Here is a 15,425-nt window from a genome sequence, read left to right as displayed (position 1 = left end):
TAGTAATTCTGCCAGATATTTCCTCTGTAACATTTCCTTAACAAAATATAAAACAGATGACATTCCAGGATTTATTTTCCTGTTTCTGCTAGACTCTAGAAGCGAGCACTGCAATGGATTGCCTAAGAAGGTTTTGAATTTCTACCACTGCAGGTTTTTAAGGGCAGGTTACACAAATATATAAGGAATAGTTTAAGCACATCCTGCCTGTGGGTGGGGACTGAACTAGGTGACCTCTCAAGGGCACTTCCAGCTCTAAAATGAAATTTTCTGTGAATTTACATCACTCATTTTTCATCAAACAACTACTTACTTTCTATTTTTCTCTTCATCCAGGGGCACACAAAAATCCAGACTAAGATGGCAAATACTAAGGATACACCAACAGATATTAGAGCAATGGCCCACATTGGCAGTATCAGTCCCAGTACTGTGAAGACAAAGAAATAAAACCCAAGCAAACCATAAATTAACATGACTTAATTATCTCAGGCAGTGGAAAAGCAGTCTGTTGCAGAAAAGCCTGTGTTCACAACGTATTCAAAACCAACATGAATGAGCTGATAATTTTTAACATATATATCAGTTAGTGCAGCATTTAAAGGTCTAGTTGACATGCAAATGTTTGCAGGTTTAGTCCTCCAGTTCTCTGTTACCCTACTGTGACCTTATTTCCAGAGTAGTCGGGGGTAAAACTCCCACATCAGGGCTGCTACAACAAGTTTGCAGTGATTTTATACACTAATGCATCTTAAATCATGTTGCCCATTAGGATAAGTATTTACCTGACCTTTGCTCTGGTCAATAAAGCCTGATGCTCAGCTTAATCTAAGCCATTATTTGCTTATGATAATAGCTTAACGTAGCACTTCAGAGCTGAGGTTTCAGTCCTGCAATGTGCAATCGTGTCAATTACTGTTCCCGTAAGTATTTCCTTGCAGAGCTCCTTGTACTTGTTCAATTAAATGATCAGACCCTTAATGAAGAAAAAACTTGGACTCTGATCTTTCATACCCGTATATGCACGCCTGTCTTGAAACCTACATAATTAATTCATCCTTGTGAGTAAATGTTGCCAGGACAGAGGCCTCAGAGGGTAAATATGTGTTTCCTGAGTATCAAAACCAGAGTCCCACCTTCTTATTCACACACTTTTGAGGCTCTTAAGCTGAACCAGAAGGGACATTAAGATTCTTATTTCATTTATTTTGCTTAATGAGTCACTGCAGAGTGCCTGACCTACTTCTGCAGTACGACTAATGAGGAAATGTTAGTTATACAGCTGATTTACTGTGAAACATCTTGGATACATAGCCAATTAGACTTGAGAAAAAGGAATAGTTAAGTTATGTTACCCTCAAATTGGGAACTTCTCAAGCTTTTTATTAATTTCAGTAATGCTGTGCTATGAAGTAGAATCTACCAACTGCATTTATCTAGTACATCAGGTCTTAAGAGAAAACAAACTTCTATTTCAAAAGAGGTCACTTTCTAAATCTGCTTTCTTAATTCAGGGGCATATTCAGGAGGTTTTCTTCAACTGCCTGTTCATTCATGGCTCTGGGGTAATAATATAATCTAAAGATAACATTTAATGACCGGAGTCTTCAATAAAGTCATTGAGAGCACTGAACACCTTTTTTCTAAATTCTTCTGATGCAAGTACATGTTTAAATGTACACTGCTTAAGTCAAGTTAAATATAAACATATAAATGCAAATATATAAACATAAAATATGCGAACATAAGCAAACGTAAATATAAAAACATAAATGTAAGTTCAAAGATAAACACTAATATAAATAAACACAACATACAAATGCACAAAAAATGTGCAAATATATAAAAATATAACTGAAGTCCTGAAAATGGCATGTATCATTTCCTTTAACTGAGTTGCAATGAAAACACAACACCCAAGAAAGAAGATGCATTCAATGCAGGAACAGGCTCAGGGCTTCTTATCATTGAAGGGAAATAAAGAAGTGAATTTAATTACTAGGCTCCACGCCAGATCTGCCAGAACAGTGACTCTGCTGATTTCAATGGAGCTATAGCGTTAGACTGAGTGCAAACAGCCTTCCTGCTCTTCCTGCCCGCTCTGAACCTTCCCACTTTGACGCACGTACCTGGAATACCTCTGAGAGCTCAACACGCGCTCAGATTTACCAAGCCAAAGTCGGCAGCTCAATATTTCCCCTTCCTCTAAAGAGGGATCTTCTTGGTAGCTGTGTCATTCCCCACTAACTGGAGTGATCAGGAGGGAGTCACAAAAACACACGCGCAAATAGAAGCATGTGGGGAGGTGTATGATTTATTGTTGCCCTCGTTAACTCCTAACATAGGAGGTAACTGTGCGGTGTCAACAGCCACCTGCCAGTGTGGTGTCACGCCGTAATACCCCGCGGGATGCCTCCCTCCCATGCCTCCCACTGCGGATGCCTCACTCACCTGGTGCCCCTGTGTACATGATGGAAAACACATTGATAGCTATGGTAGCAGCATAAAACACTGGAAGTGCACGGAGACCATTGGGCACAGGGTCTTCCTGCATAGAAACAGTGGGAAAAAAAAGGAAATATTAGCTGGATTTTTCACCAGATTAACGTCAGCATGAACCGCCACAAGGAAAAACGTGCTCTTGAGTTAGTGCCAGGCAGGTGGGGCTTTTGGTAGACGGTGAGGGAAGGATGGTGACCTGCCTGGTTATACCCAGATCCACAAGGCTGGTCCTGACAAACACCAGCATTCTGGGGAAGCTTGACACTGTTAATGGGAACCAGAGAGACAAGTTGTACTTTCAAGTTGGCTGCAGACCTGCTGGGTGACCTGGGGGCAGGTTTCTTTCTGCAAGTATTTTCTTACCCACCTTGTCTCCAAGATGAGGAGCCCCCTTCCCTCAGCACGACTGCAGTGTGCCAAGCAGGGCAGGGCTTTGACATTTTTGGCGTGGGGCTACAAGCATCACTGCAACGCATCCATTCCAAAACCTTTCTCTTAACCTCTCAGTTTTGAATGAGACAGCCTGGCATGTTCCACCAGCTAACATACTTCAGAAATCTCTGAAATATTAAGTGTCTGGCTGTGTTACACAGTTAACATAAAGGAAGCTGTGCGATGTTTAGCATGCTGCTGTGCCTGCTGCCCACTACGGTCCCCTGCCCTCGGCACTCACGAGGAAGGGCTCAGCTGATGGCGCAGCGGAAACGCACCATGCAAGCCACGGAAAAAGCCTTTGTCAGGAGACTGCTTTAGCCTTTTGAGGGGCTCCGCGTGTTTGCAAAGAGCCTGGCGAAGCTAACGGCTGGCTAATGTGGTTTTGTTTCTTGCTGCCATGAGTTATAAAAGGGAGCTGAGAGAAGGCTGCAGCCACCCTGCGCTATGCCCCGGTCCCAAAGCGTGATGCAGCGTGGGCTATATCCACAGGGCCAGCTGCTATCCACAGACACCCCCAACAAGGGCATGAACCCCTACACCAAGCCACTGGCTCACAAGCTAAAAAGCTGCTCTTTTTTTATGCATATACACAATGCAAGTCACTACCTGCTTATGCCAGAAGCTCTACAGATCTCACTACTTTGTGAATGGCACAGATGGCAGTCAGAAGACAATTTCTTTAGCTTGAACTTTTTCTGCCTCCTGAATGCTTAAATATGTGGCTTTTATACCAGAGTTCATGTGATTTTGATGACTAATTTCTTAAGTTGTTATATTTTGAATGCAACGGAGGAACTCTTCCTTGCCCTTTATGCAACCTGAGTAATTTTAAATTCAAAGCTGAGTCCAATCAAATTTATCATCTACTTTTATCACTGATATTTATTTACATCAGAAATAGAGAGTGATGAAGCTGATGTTACAGGTGGTGTTATTTACAGCAAAAGAATTAATCCCTCATCTGTTTAAGTTCCCTCTATAACTGCTAATATAGTGTCCCTTATTTTAGTTCATTGTCATGTGCTGCACTCCCCCATTTTAGCAAGTTGAATGGTGCGAGACAAATGAAAGAGCAGATGAGTGCCCTGGTTTCCAGTTCATGCTGCGTGGCCAGCAAGTCATCTCCTGCACAGGAGATATATGGACTGATGTTACCTCAAAGCTGCCACTTTTGACTGAGGTCACCAAAACCCAATAATTCGGGTTTCTTGAGAATAAAGGAAATTTGCAGGTGCCTATCTTCTAATGTCTGATGCACTAGAAAACCAAAGCTTAAAATTTCACAACTATAAAATAGCAATCAGAGTACCCCTGAGAGAGGACTGTTCTGTTTAAATAACAGTCAGAATGACTATCGTGAAACTAAGACAATGCTAACAAGTCTGTACTACTACAGACACAATCTCAATGTACCATCCTTTGATCAAAAAAGGTATACAATATCAATTACCATGTAGCCTTAAATACTTGTTAAACCACTTACTCCAAGCTTTCAGAACGGCTAAGAGCAAGTACAGTTCCAACAGCTATTAAAGAAATGACTGGTCTCCTGTCCAAAAAGCAAGCCACAAACTTTCAACTCTGGAAATGCCAACACTCAAATAGGAGGCTAGAACACAGCCTTCATACAGAGTACTCATTATAATACTGAGATTTCTTTACCTTTTTTAAAATGAAGAATCTAATCAGCACAAAGAGGACTCCAGACATCAAGCCAGATAACAGCGGGGAAATAAACCAAGAGGCAACTGTATTGAAAAAAAGAAAGAATGAAACATGAAACAAACAGTATTCTTGCATAATAGTTTAAGTAAGTAAGCAATGAGCAATAAATTTAAAACAGTTCTTGTATAACTGGAATTAACGTTCTGTATGTTTACTTACAACTGGTGCAACTCAATGTCCACTGACCCTCACGAAAGTCAAAGTAATGCTAGGCACTACTAGAAACATCAGTGAAAGCTTTTCCCGATAACTTTGCAAATTTAGTAGTCAAATTCATCAGGAAAGTGTCTTGTAGCTTGATGCAGAGTGGACCAATAAAGCCCTGTAATTTCTTTATTACCATGACCACGAATGTTGCAAGCAAGTGGAAAGCAACTGCATCTAGCAGGATGCTGTGCTGCTCACAGGGTAAAAGTCTCCATTTCCAAAATGCCATAGAAGCATCAATTGTAAGGAATAATGTGCGTACATTTTTTACAGGGCAGATTTGCAAGTGTCCAGGACTGATTTAACTGAAGTAGGTGGCAAAACTCCCACTGATTTCAATAAAACCGGATTAGGGCAGTGCTCTGGCAATCTCATCCAGAGTGATTTATTGTTTGTGGCATGGTTAACAGATTGATTCTGCTGTCATTGTAAACCCTCTTCTACTTTCAACAGAATTAAAAAAACATACGCATTGCTCTAACTTCTCTAAAGCTCAATTGTATTTCCATGCCTTCAGCACCAAATCCTTTTAATACAGGGTTTAGGCTGTGACTTGGGTTACAAGGCTTCCAAAACAATAATTAAAACTCCTTCACATCCCTGCTTGGCTGTGCTGATCTTGGCAGTGGGAGGCTGTGACTTAAACATGTGCTGTATGCCCAGTTTTCGCCTCCCTGAAGCTCGTGGGTGGAGAAACATGACTGTGGGCATTCACATGATGGCTAGCATTGTTGAGAGCAAGAACGGGGTGGTATGAGCTGCCACGAAAAGAATTAGAAGAGGAGGAATGCCACCTTGAAGCACATCTCTAAGGGACAATGTGTCCTCAGCTTACTGTTGGGGAAGTACAACTTGCATCTTATCCCCTTCTCCACTGGAAACACGCTGCAGCCCTTAATGAACATGGCATCAGCGCGTCTTCTGAAAGACAGGACTGGGGCAGGAAATAATTTAAGGAGGGAGTGCTATCAGCACAAAGCAGATTTCTGGGAATGTTTTTTGCAGGCAGTGCACACTATTTCGTATAACCTCACACACAGAACGAAACGGCACTTACCAATCTTGACAAGCTGCATCCACTGGACTCCCTGCGTGCCAATTGCCACCAGAGAAAATCCAATTGTAGCACCTACGATGCAATGGGTCCCTGATATCGGGAGTTTCAAGAACGATGCAATCAGCTGCCAAACAGCAGAACCTAGAAAAAAACCCCACAACCACATGGCATAAACAACAGTAACAATAATGTTACGCAGAAAATTCTTTGCCACATACCCGCATTCTTTTATAAGCACTGCCTACACTCCACACGCACAACAGAGATCTCCTAAAGAGAGTTTTGTTCTTGTTCTGTCTCTAAAACTAGACACTAAGACAGTTTGATAGCAGCTTTGAATGCTGCATCTTACTTATGACTTTTTATTACCAACAGCTCTTTAAACTGCACAAGAGTTCTGCTTTTTTTTGGGGTTTTTTTTTTTTTAGACTTTCAGTATTTACAGCCTGTCTGATTAAACACATAAACTGCTTCCAGTCTGCATCAAGCTTAGAAAACCTCATTCTTGAGAGCTGGACCTGGAAGCCTCCAAGTGATCAGTATGATCAGTTCACTAGTGAAGCATCCATGTTCCTAAATTCAGATGCTACCAGAGAAAGGCTCAAATTGAGGGGCAGTTTTTATGCCTCTTGTCAGTGACGTGCAGCCATCCAGGGTCCTCTATAAGTAAAATGGATTGAGGAAGGTAAAAGGACCCTCGCACCGCCTTCACTTGCAGCTCATTGCAGCGCTGGAGAAATTCAGATCTGCAGAAAAAGTGTATCTTAGTCCATGGAGCAGCCAAAGATACCCTTGGCATAAGGCAATAAGATCCTTTAACTAAGGGATGGTGGCTAATGGTTTATAAAGTAAATGCAATGTCTTGTGTGCCAACAGATGTTCCAAGGAAGGATGTTTGTCAAGAGTGTGGGATGGGGGAAGACACCAAGCACCAGACAGGATGCCTTGTATTTGTTTTTAGTCCCAACTTTCAGTAGTTAGATAAGACCACAGTTGGCCACCATGCCTTCAAGCATGCAGCTCCATGACCCAACTCATTTTCACATGGCAAGGACCCAGGTTCCTTGCTCCTGTTGCAGTGATGCTAACTTCTGGACACCAAAATCATTCTGGCAGTGACACAGGCTTTCTGTGGATATCGCCTAACATTAGAGAATTTTTAGAAAGATCTCTTCTTCATCTAAAGACTTCATGGCCTTAAGGCTAAAAAATCTTCAAGTGTTAAGAGGCCCCAATGGCAGCCATCAAACTACCAAAACAGATCCCATATTTTCTGGCTCATTTTCTGTCGCCTCTCTTAACAGATCTGCAGCAGACACAGGTGATAAAGCAAGGACGCTGAACATATGCTGTTACTTAAATTTTCAGCCTCTACCCTTAATTCCAACAGGAGAAGATAGTTTGAGGGTCTTGAAATGGAGCCATCTGCAAATGGTGATTTGCTGTCATCATACAAAGCTACATTTGGAAGTCACCCAGTTTGTAAAACTGATCTCTCCTGGGGTGCTATCCCAAAACAACTGGTACTCCTATTGCTGTTGGAAATTCTAGATCAAACAAGGAACACCTGCTCTTTAATTTTTTGGCTTCTCTTCCCCTGTACTAAAATAAAAATACACTTTGCAACCTTTGACATGAACTTAAGAGACAGCAAGTGGAAGTGAGGTAAAAGAGAAAACAGATGGTAACATCTGTAAAGATCCAAATAAACAGCTAAGTCAGCCACAGATATGTAATTACAAAATAGTCTAAAAAATAGGGAAAATGCAACCAAGCCACAGCTGCACTGCAAATGTGTAGTGAGGGCTGAGTTTTTTGTTAGGGGGGGAAATAGAAGGAGTATGGCACTACTTCTTCTTTAATCAACTTCACCTTGAAAACCAACAGAAGAGCAAGAGGGAAAGTAGCAGACAGTATGAGAAGGACAATGTGTGGTCTAAAGAAATTTAAGGAAGCACTTTAAGGAACAGAAGAAAATACAAATCAAGCCAGAGCAGGGCTTTCCTCTGGGGCTTGCAGTGCCTTAACTACCTACACCAAAGTTTTAACTCCTTAACATAAAATGCACATTTCCAATTTTTAACTTTGCAAAACTAATCTAGGAAGCAGAAGGCTCACTAGACCTGTCACGACGTCCCAGATTCAGACCCTTCATGCCCGCTGACACCGTGGCCGCACACCCTTTCCTCCGGGCTGCTGTCTCCTAAAGAAAGCGGGTTTCCTGCAGACTGCCCAGCACTGGCTTTCAGCTCAGGGGGGTTTCATGCTCTCCTGAGCTCCCCTTGTGCTCCTGAAGGCACTGCATCCATTTACCGAGGCTCTGGTGCTGCATGCCAGCTGTGAGCCCCCATCATGTACCACACCACCTGCAAGACTGGGTTAGTGCTTTGCTTTGCTAATCCTGGCTGGGATGTCCTCTCTGTCAGTGGCATCTCCTCGGTCGCACCAGCTGCTGACTTCAGCTCCCACCAGCACCACTAGAACAACACTTGGGGAATTCCTGACTTATTGTCCTGGCAGTTAGCTAATACTAGGGAAGAACTACAAGTTACTTCTGAAAGCAATAGTCCTTAACTTCCCAACTACCTAATAAACAACATTTAAATATGCTATAAATTATTACAAAATGTTACAATTTAAAATTTTAACCCCACTGCTCCCTACTTCCTTTTCTTTTAGGAGAGAAAGTTGCCCTGAAAATCACCATCTGATGTTTGCTGCAAGCATCAAAGGATCTTCCACCAACATCTGGAAAGAGGATACAGCGACTTTTGGTCTCTCCCAGACTGTTGACTCATTTAAGCTTCATTGAAATTCAGAAGCAAAGTCCATTTGCAAAAACATGATCATGAGGCATGAGAGAACAGGGGGGGAAATGCAGAGCAAAAACAGAAAGAGAAAAAGAAAACATCCGCAAAAGCTCAGAGAAAACACAGAAAAAAATATCATGCATCCAGAGAAAAGCTGGAGATGGATTTGAGGGGGGAAAACAAAATGAAATCTGCAGTTTGTAACTTGTGATTAATTCTGAGATTTAAAATGTGGAATTTCTTCTTAATGCCCTTACTGGAGGAAGGGAATGCAACTGGTCATGAAGTTCACACAGGCTTATGTAAATATGCATGCAAATAAGTTGTTTTCTTTGAGCTTCTGGCCAGTTGCCTCTGCAGGGGGCATCTGAGACTTAAAACTTTGCCCAGCCAGGACCAGGATGCCAGAAATAGATACAGAAAAGGAAAAGGACCCTTCCTTCAACAGGGACCATGAGTATCAAGAATGTGAAGGTCAGAAGATGCAGGTCACTTACATTTCAGATGGTGTACACTGCTCCTGGACACATGCCCATGGGAAATGATGGAGCTGTCTCAGGAAGCAGAAGGCTAAATGATGCAAGTGGAGTGGTACTAAGAAGCCACCCTACAGCTTGAGGGAAAGACCAGAATTCTGCAGCTGACCTCACAAGACATCACGAAAGAGGAACTGATGGGGGGTGCCCAAGAGCATTTCATGTGGTTTAAGCTGGCAAGCTCACAGAGGGACTGTCTGGGGAAGCGGCTGTGGTCCCAGCAGTGATTTCTCGCTAACCAACCCCTCCTCCCCTTGGGCAGGGAACGTGGCCAACCTTCAGGAGGCTCAGTAGTAGTGAAAGCCCAAAGGAACCACCTCCCTGCTCTCAAGCATACAAAGCCACCTCAGACAAGTCCAGAAACTGGCATTCCATATCCATCTTGACCCAGCAAAATTAAAAAAAAAAAAAAAAAAAAAAAAGGCAAAATTTCTTTGGGGAAATGAGAAAATAACCACATACAGTAGACCTCTGCATGGATTCACTTATCTCACATGCAGGTCCTGCCTGAAAGCTGTGCTGAGGTTAGAGGGGGTAGGTGGAAATAATATTTAGGTAAGGTTTAAGGAAGAGAATCTTTGAGCGGAGCATCCCTTCCACACAGAGGCAGGTAGCATTATACGAGCGATGCTCATATAAATCACATTTCCCTGTCGTGGGACCCCATGGACCCAGCAGACTGACGAAGCCGTAGGGCGATGAGCGGGCTGGCCCCTTGCCTGGGCTGCCTCTCCCACACTGAAAAGGTTTCCTTCCTCCTGTCTCCTGCCCTTTCAAAGCAGGTTTGCTATTGATCCTTGAGGGAGCTCTCCAAAAGCTCACAAAGCCTCTTGCATACAAACAAAGAGTAAATACCGTGGCTTAATGTTACTTACCTCAGAATATGCTATTTGTTCTAAAATGAGATGAATTTAACTGCAAACAAAAGAGCAGTCTCCAAGGTACACTGAACTGCTGTTGGTCTGAGTCAGAAAAATTAAAAAGACCTTAAATATCTGACCATCTTTACTGCTCCTTTAGTTTTGCCATGGGCAAGGGTGAAGTGTATGACTGATTGCAATCACTCAACCAGACAATCAGTTTAAGGAAATATGTTTGGATTTTCTGTAATTGTTTTAAACAATTTCGGTAATTCCTTCTCGTAATCATTCACAAGCTGCTGTTTCTGTAGGATCTTCTGTAAAATCAAAAATGCTATGCTTACCTGTTTTCCATTTACCATCATAAAAACCTCCAAAATAATTTTTTCAGTATGCTAGGAATGCATATATATGTTCCATTATGTTAAACATTTTTTTCTTCTATTAGTTAAATGTCTGACCCGTTGAAAAATGTAAATGATTAGAAGCATTTAAAAAACACAGGAGACTAAAAAAGGAATACAGGCCCCTACGTTCACACAAAACCAGACGTGCAAGTCCAGAAGATGGGAAGACTTAATTAACAATACTCACAACAAACAGGATGATAAACACACAATGAAATTTACTTGGAATAGGAAAGTATTACTTACCAACCATTGCACTCACTTCTCCTGCCATCAGCAGTGGGACAGTGTTGTTGTAAAGGTTAACATCAATGATACCTTTCCGAATTGTTTCTCCTACTTTTGCTCCCAGTAATACCGAGCCAGTGGTTTCAAAAACTGAAGCCAAAATGCAAGCCTGGCGTAAAGTAACAACACCAGAGCCCACAGCCGTTCCGAAAGAATTGGCAACATCATTTGCACCAACTGAAAAGGCTAAAATAAAAGCAATGATAAAACCCACAATGACCATCCACAGGTACTCATCCATTGCCATCTTTCCCCAAACCGCAGATTAGCTTCCCCTTTGCAAATAGTTAATAGTCAAGGCTGGAGGGCACCGCAACGGATTTGGAAAGCAGATTTCTTGTAAACAATGAGTTCTCTCTGGAAAGTGCTGGGTAGTGTTAGAATGTGAAGAAACTGCTAACTGCTGATTTTCAAACTACTATAAATACTGTTCATTTGGCTGCCTTCGGTCAGCAGTGAAATACATTCCATATTTTGCTCCCAAACTGGTACAACTGCGATGTTCTGTCCTGCAACAGAAAAAAAAAAAAAAAGTAAAAGAAAATTAAAAAAAAAAGGGGGGGGGGGGGAATACTCAGCAGAGCCCACAACAATGCGTGTTTTCAGAACTAAACAGATGATTTAAATCCACTAATGGGGTCCTACCTCGACATGTGACTCTTCTAATCATAAAGCAATTCAGAAAAGTTAAAATTAGGTCACCTCCAAAGCAATGTTTCTTGCAATATCACTGACTGAGAAAATCTTCTGAGCAATTTAAAAGGATTTAGAAAGGTTGGGGGTTTTGTTTGTGTTGAATTTACCGAGCAGTGTGATAAGCCCTCTTTCTAGAAGGAGGATTCTTCTTGGCTCTTTGTACCCAGCGAATATAAGACATGCAGAACATACAGACCCTACCATACAGCCCGATTACCAGCTGACATACATCACTTAGCTCCATCAGCCTCAGCAGAGTTCTCAACATTTTATCAGCTGCAGCTAGAGATGTACTCCTTGGAAAAAATGATTTTATCTATATGTCTGCCTAGGAGATGCCACTGAAACCACTCTGAATAGCACTAACCTCATCTATGGCTGTTATTGCATCCCAAGCAGTAAGCATAAATTTTTTTAGAGCTTCTCAGTCACTGAAACAGCACAATAATTGTAATATTCCCATGTATCCCTACCGATCCGGAGAAGTTTACCTAAAAAAACTTTAACTAAAAAGCTGAGCTCTCTGCTCTTTCCTATAGATGGTTACCAATTGCTAACAGTTATTATATTCAAACCATTGTTATAAATATATTTCAGCATTTCTTTTGATAGTTTTGTGATCGCCTTTTGAATTACGTCTTAATTAGTCCTTAATTAGTCTAATCTGAAAGGAAAAAAAAGTGCTATCTTTCAAACCAAAAAACGGACAGAGAGAAGGGGACTTTAAAAAATAAAACCTTCAGCATCCAAAAGACTGCTAAACAGAGTGGTAAGGCCCACACTGATGTCAGGATGGTCAAAAGCTACAAGCAAATTTGCCCAAAGCATCTGCCTCTTCTAGAGGGCTGCTCCTCTTCTGCTAGCAGCTGCCGTGAACACGTCCCATGCCACCCTCTGCTTTCCTATCCATGCTGTCTGGTTGCAGAAAAGTGCCATTTTGGAGGTAGCAATTTAGCAGCAAATATCCATCATCTACAGTTTCAAGAAGCATTTCAAGAGATCAGGCAGGGTCTACCAGATGAAAAGCCCTGAGCCCAGCTCCCTCTCTCTCTCAGTTTCCCCGCTGTCACTTCAGTCTCATAACAACACACCCACATCCAGTTTCAAGACCATGCTTAATTTCTTTTGATGATCCCAATGCAATGTAGGTCATGTGGTAGCAAGGAGGAAGGGTCTCAGAAACCTCTGAAATAATGGTAAAATTAAAAAAGAAAAGAGATTTCACATATTCCTGAGATGCTGGTTCTTTGAGTACAACCAACAGGAAAATACCACATCGATATGTTGTTTCCTAGAAAACCCTTAAGCTGATGTCAAGGATTGATGCTTTTTCTAAATATACATATTCAGCAGAAAAGATATCCCTCTTTCTTTCTCCAGGCTCCAAACTGGCTGAACAACTGTTGCTCCAGTCTTTTCCAGACATGGAGCAGACATCAATCCTTGAATGCCTCACACTCTAAAATAACATCTTGGAAGGTCTTAATGGCTAAAAACATTTGTATAAGGATTTTTATGCTATGAGATAACATGAGAAAATGAAGGACCAATGCATTTTTGATGTTTGCAGACTTGTTGCCTTTTTATAATTCATGAGCACTCAGCTCATTGAGTGGAAAAGGACTTCACAGAGACAGAAGAGGTTAGTGATATTTGGAAGAAAAAATTAAGAGTTAGCACTTGTTTGCCTGTGAAAGAAGACAAAACTCTTGTTAAATTCATTTGTTAAAACTTCTGTTATGTGTATCAGATTTTTGCTAGGAGATGAAGTGCTGGACTAGGGTCCTTCCTTGATCCTGGAGATTAATGATTAAATTCTTATCCTGCATGGATTTACACAGTACCTTTGCCAAGTTAGCCTCAGTGCCCCAGTTTCCTCTCCTGAAAATGGACAAAGCCGACTGAGATCCATGCATACAGCCACAGGTGGTGTGATCATATGAGACCTGTTTCCTTCAGACTCACAAGACGAAAGCACACCCTTATTCCCAACAGTGATCTGCCTTTTCTCCACTATCAACCAACCCACCAATTTACTGTGACCCAATTTCTGGAATAAGGAAGAGCAGGGGGATTGTGACATTCCCCCACTGCAACACAGTTCATGGGACAATGTTTGCCAAATCTGGCTCCTCTGGCCACAGTCTGCAGCTTCTAAAATAAACCACTAAATCACAAGGTTGCCTTTATTAGCTTCCCTCAGAGGGGGGACAGAACTCCAGATGGTCCCAAAGAAATTAAGACTTCAAGTGTGTGTACGTGTGCTCCTAAAACTCTTTGTGAACGCCAAAGAGTCTCCCGAAGTCTGTTGGCAGGGCTCTTGGCAAAGGGCTCGCACAGGCAGCTACATAATCTCCCTCCCCATGAAATGGGATATATGGCCTCAGGAGAAAAGGATGTCTTAAGTAAGAAATCACCCACCCTGTCATTTTTTGCAAGGTGACAGTTCAAAACAGAGCTTCCTCCAAAATCTGGGAGGCTTGACTTGATGTCTACTGCATTTGCACAAGTGACAGAGCACAGCAACGGCCAAGCCTTGTCTTTAACAAGATGAAATTCAAAAAGAAAACAGGAAAGGGAATAAACACGTTTAAAAATTAACATGTAGACAGCATTTGAATGGCTAAGTGTTACCACTTTCAACCTTAAATAACTGTAAGAGATGTTAAACATTTAAAGAAAGAAACAGAAAGAAAGAAAGAGGGGGGAAAAAAAAGATACATATCGGCTGAGAAAGTTTTCAGAAATGCAAAATATCCTGCAAAGTAGGCCAGTGACTAAATACAGACTAAATCTTGTAGCATGCTTCTTTCTAGAGCCCAAAATACATCTGGCATGCTCAGACACGCTTAGCCATGCCCCTCATCACCTAATCTAACCCAAAAGCCTGTGGCATTTCATGTTACTGGGATGAAAAAGAAACTGGAAAAAACGCTGTACAGTAGGGAATGGCAGATCTTCTGCTCCCTGTGTGACAGCTGGAAGCCACTAGCTTGTTTCTCTTCTGCTCTCATTTATATTTCATCAACACGCCTCTATGCATACCAAATGCAACTCAACCTGACCTACTAGACACTAGGAAATCCTCCCCTTTACCTTCAGGATTGATACCACCTCTCCGCCAAGGCCTCTGCAGCTGGGTGCACTACACTACTGCAGCAGACTCTGGGTTGAAAAGTTCATTTTCCTATTTATGCTTTGGATAACTCTCCCTGAACTCAGCCTGCACTGCAGTGGCCATGCTGCAAACTCACCCTTGGGCATCAGCAGGGCAGAAGAGCTGTGTTAGCACTGGGGAGCTACAGGACCTGAAGCTGAAGCATGCATCTGATGGCTGCTAGAGCGAAGGGAAATACATGGAGATGAAATTTCAAGTTGTGAGAAGCTAATTCTGCATGAAGGCGAGACTTTTAGCTAATACAGGCTTCTTATGATCTGTAATTAGAGTATCATACTTAGGAGATCTAAGTAGAAGCTTTTAACTGTTTAAGTGGACTTAGAAACTTACAGAACTTGCACCTCAGTGAGAAAAATCTGAGTTTTGGAAATGCTAAGCACGTCCCTCTGCCTCGCTGGCAGATGATCCAGACACCCCCCTTGGATTTTATTTTGTTGCTAGCTAAACATCTTGTTATAACTCTGTCAACACAAAGTGCTATTTCCTCCCTAAGGGGAAGATGAAACCAAAACCTAGGTAAGTAAGCACCTTAATTCATGAAGAAGTGAATCCTCAGAAAAAGGTTGGGATCTCCTGGTAACCACAAGATCACTTTAGGACATATATATGGATACAGTTACTGAGACAGTTCTTCTGGAAACTATTCACAGTACACTTCTAAGCCTAGACAAGTTTTTAGTGGAAAAAAAACCAAAAAACAACGCACTTTGAAAAACAAAGATGT

General features: G+C 41.9%; 1 protein-coding gene across 5 annotated transcripts in view; it reads right to left on the bottom strand.

The window, feature by feature from the left end:
• SLC20A2 (solute carrier family 20 member 2) overlaps positions 1-15,425 on the bottom strand; it is a 59,084-nt gene that overhangs the window by 22,690 nt on the left and 20,969 nt on the right. For all 5 annotated transcript variants that reach the window (XR_008746036.1, XM_055797300.1, XM_055797299.1 and 2 more), the window contains 5 exons: positions 10,786-11,336; positions 5,927-6,067; positions 4,600-4,685; positions 2,452-2,548; positions 314-430 (listed from right to left, as the gene is read on the bottom strand). Coding sequence is in view for 4 of the 5 variants with exons in the window: in XM_055797300.1 (XP_055653275.1) it covers positions 314-430; positions 2,452-2,548; positions 4,600-4,685; positions 5,927-6,067; positions 10,786-11,074 (730 nt within the window). In the remaining variant the exon portion in view is untranslated. The remainder of the gene's footprint in view (positions 1-313; positions 431-2,451; positions 2,549-4,599; positions 4,686-5,926; positions 6,068-10,785; positions 11,337-15,425) is intronic.

Source organism: Falco peregrinus, chromosome 2, assembly GCF_023634155.1.
Source record: "Falco peregrinus isolate bFalPer1 chromosome 2, bFalPer1.pri, whole genome shotgun sequence".
Classification (NCBI taxonomy): Eukaryota; Metazoa; Chordata; class Aves; order Falconiformes; family Falconidae; genus Falco; species Falco peregrinus.
The sequence above is the reverse complement of the archived record's forward strand: the minus strand, read 5'-3'. Positions and strand labels throughout refer to the sequence as shown.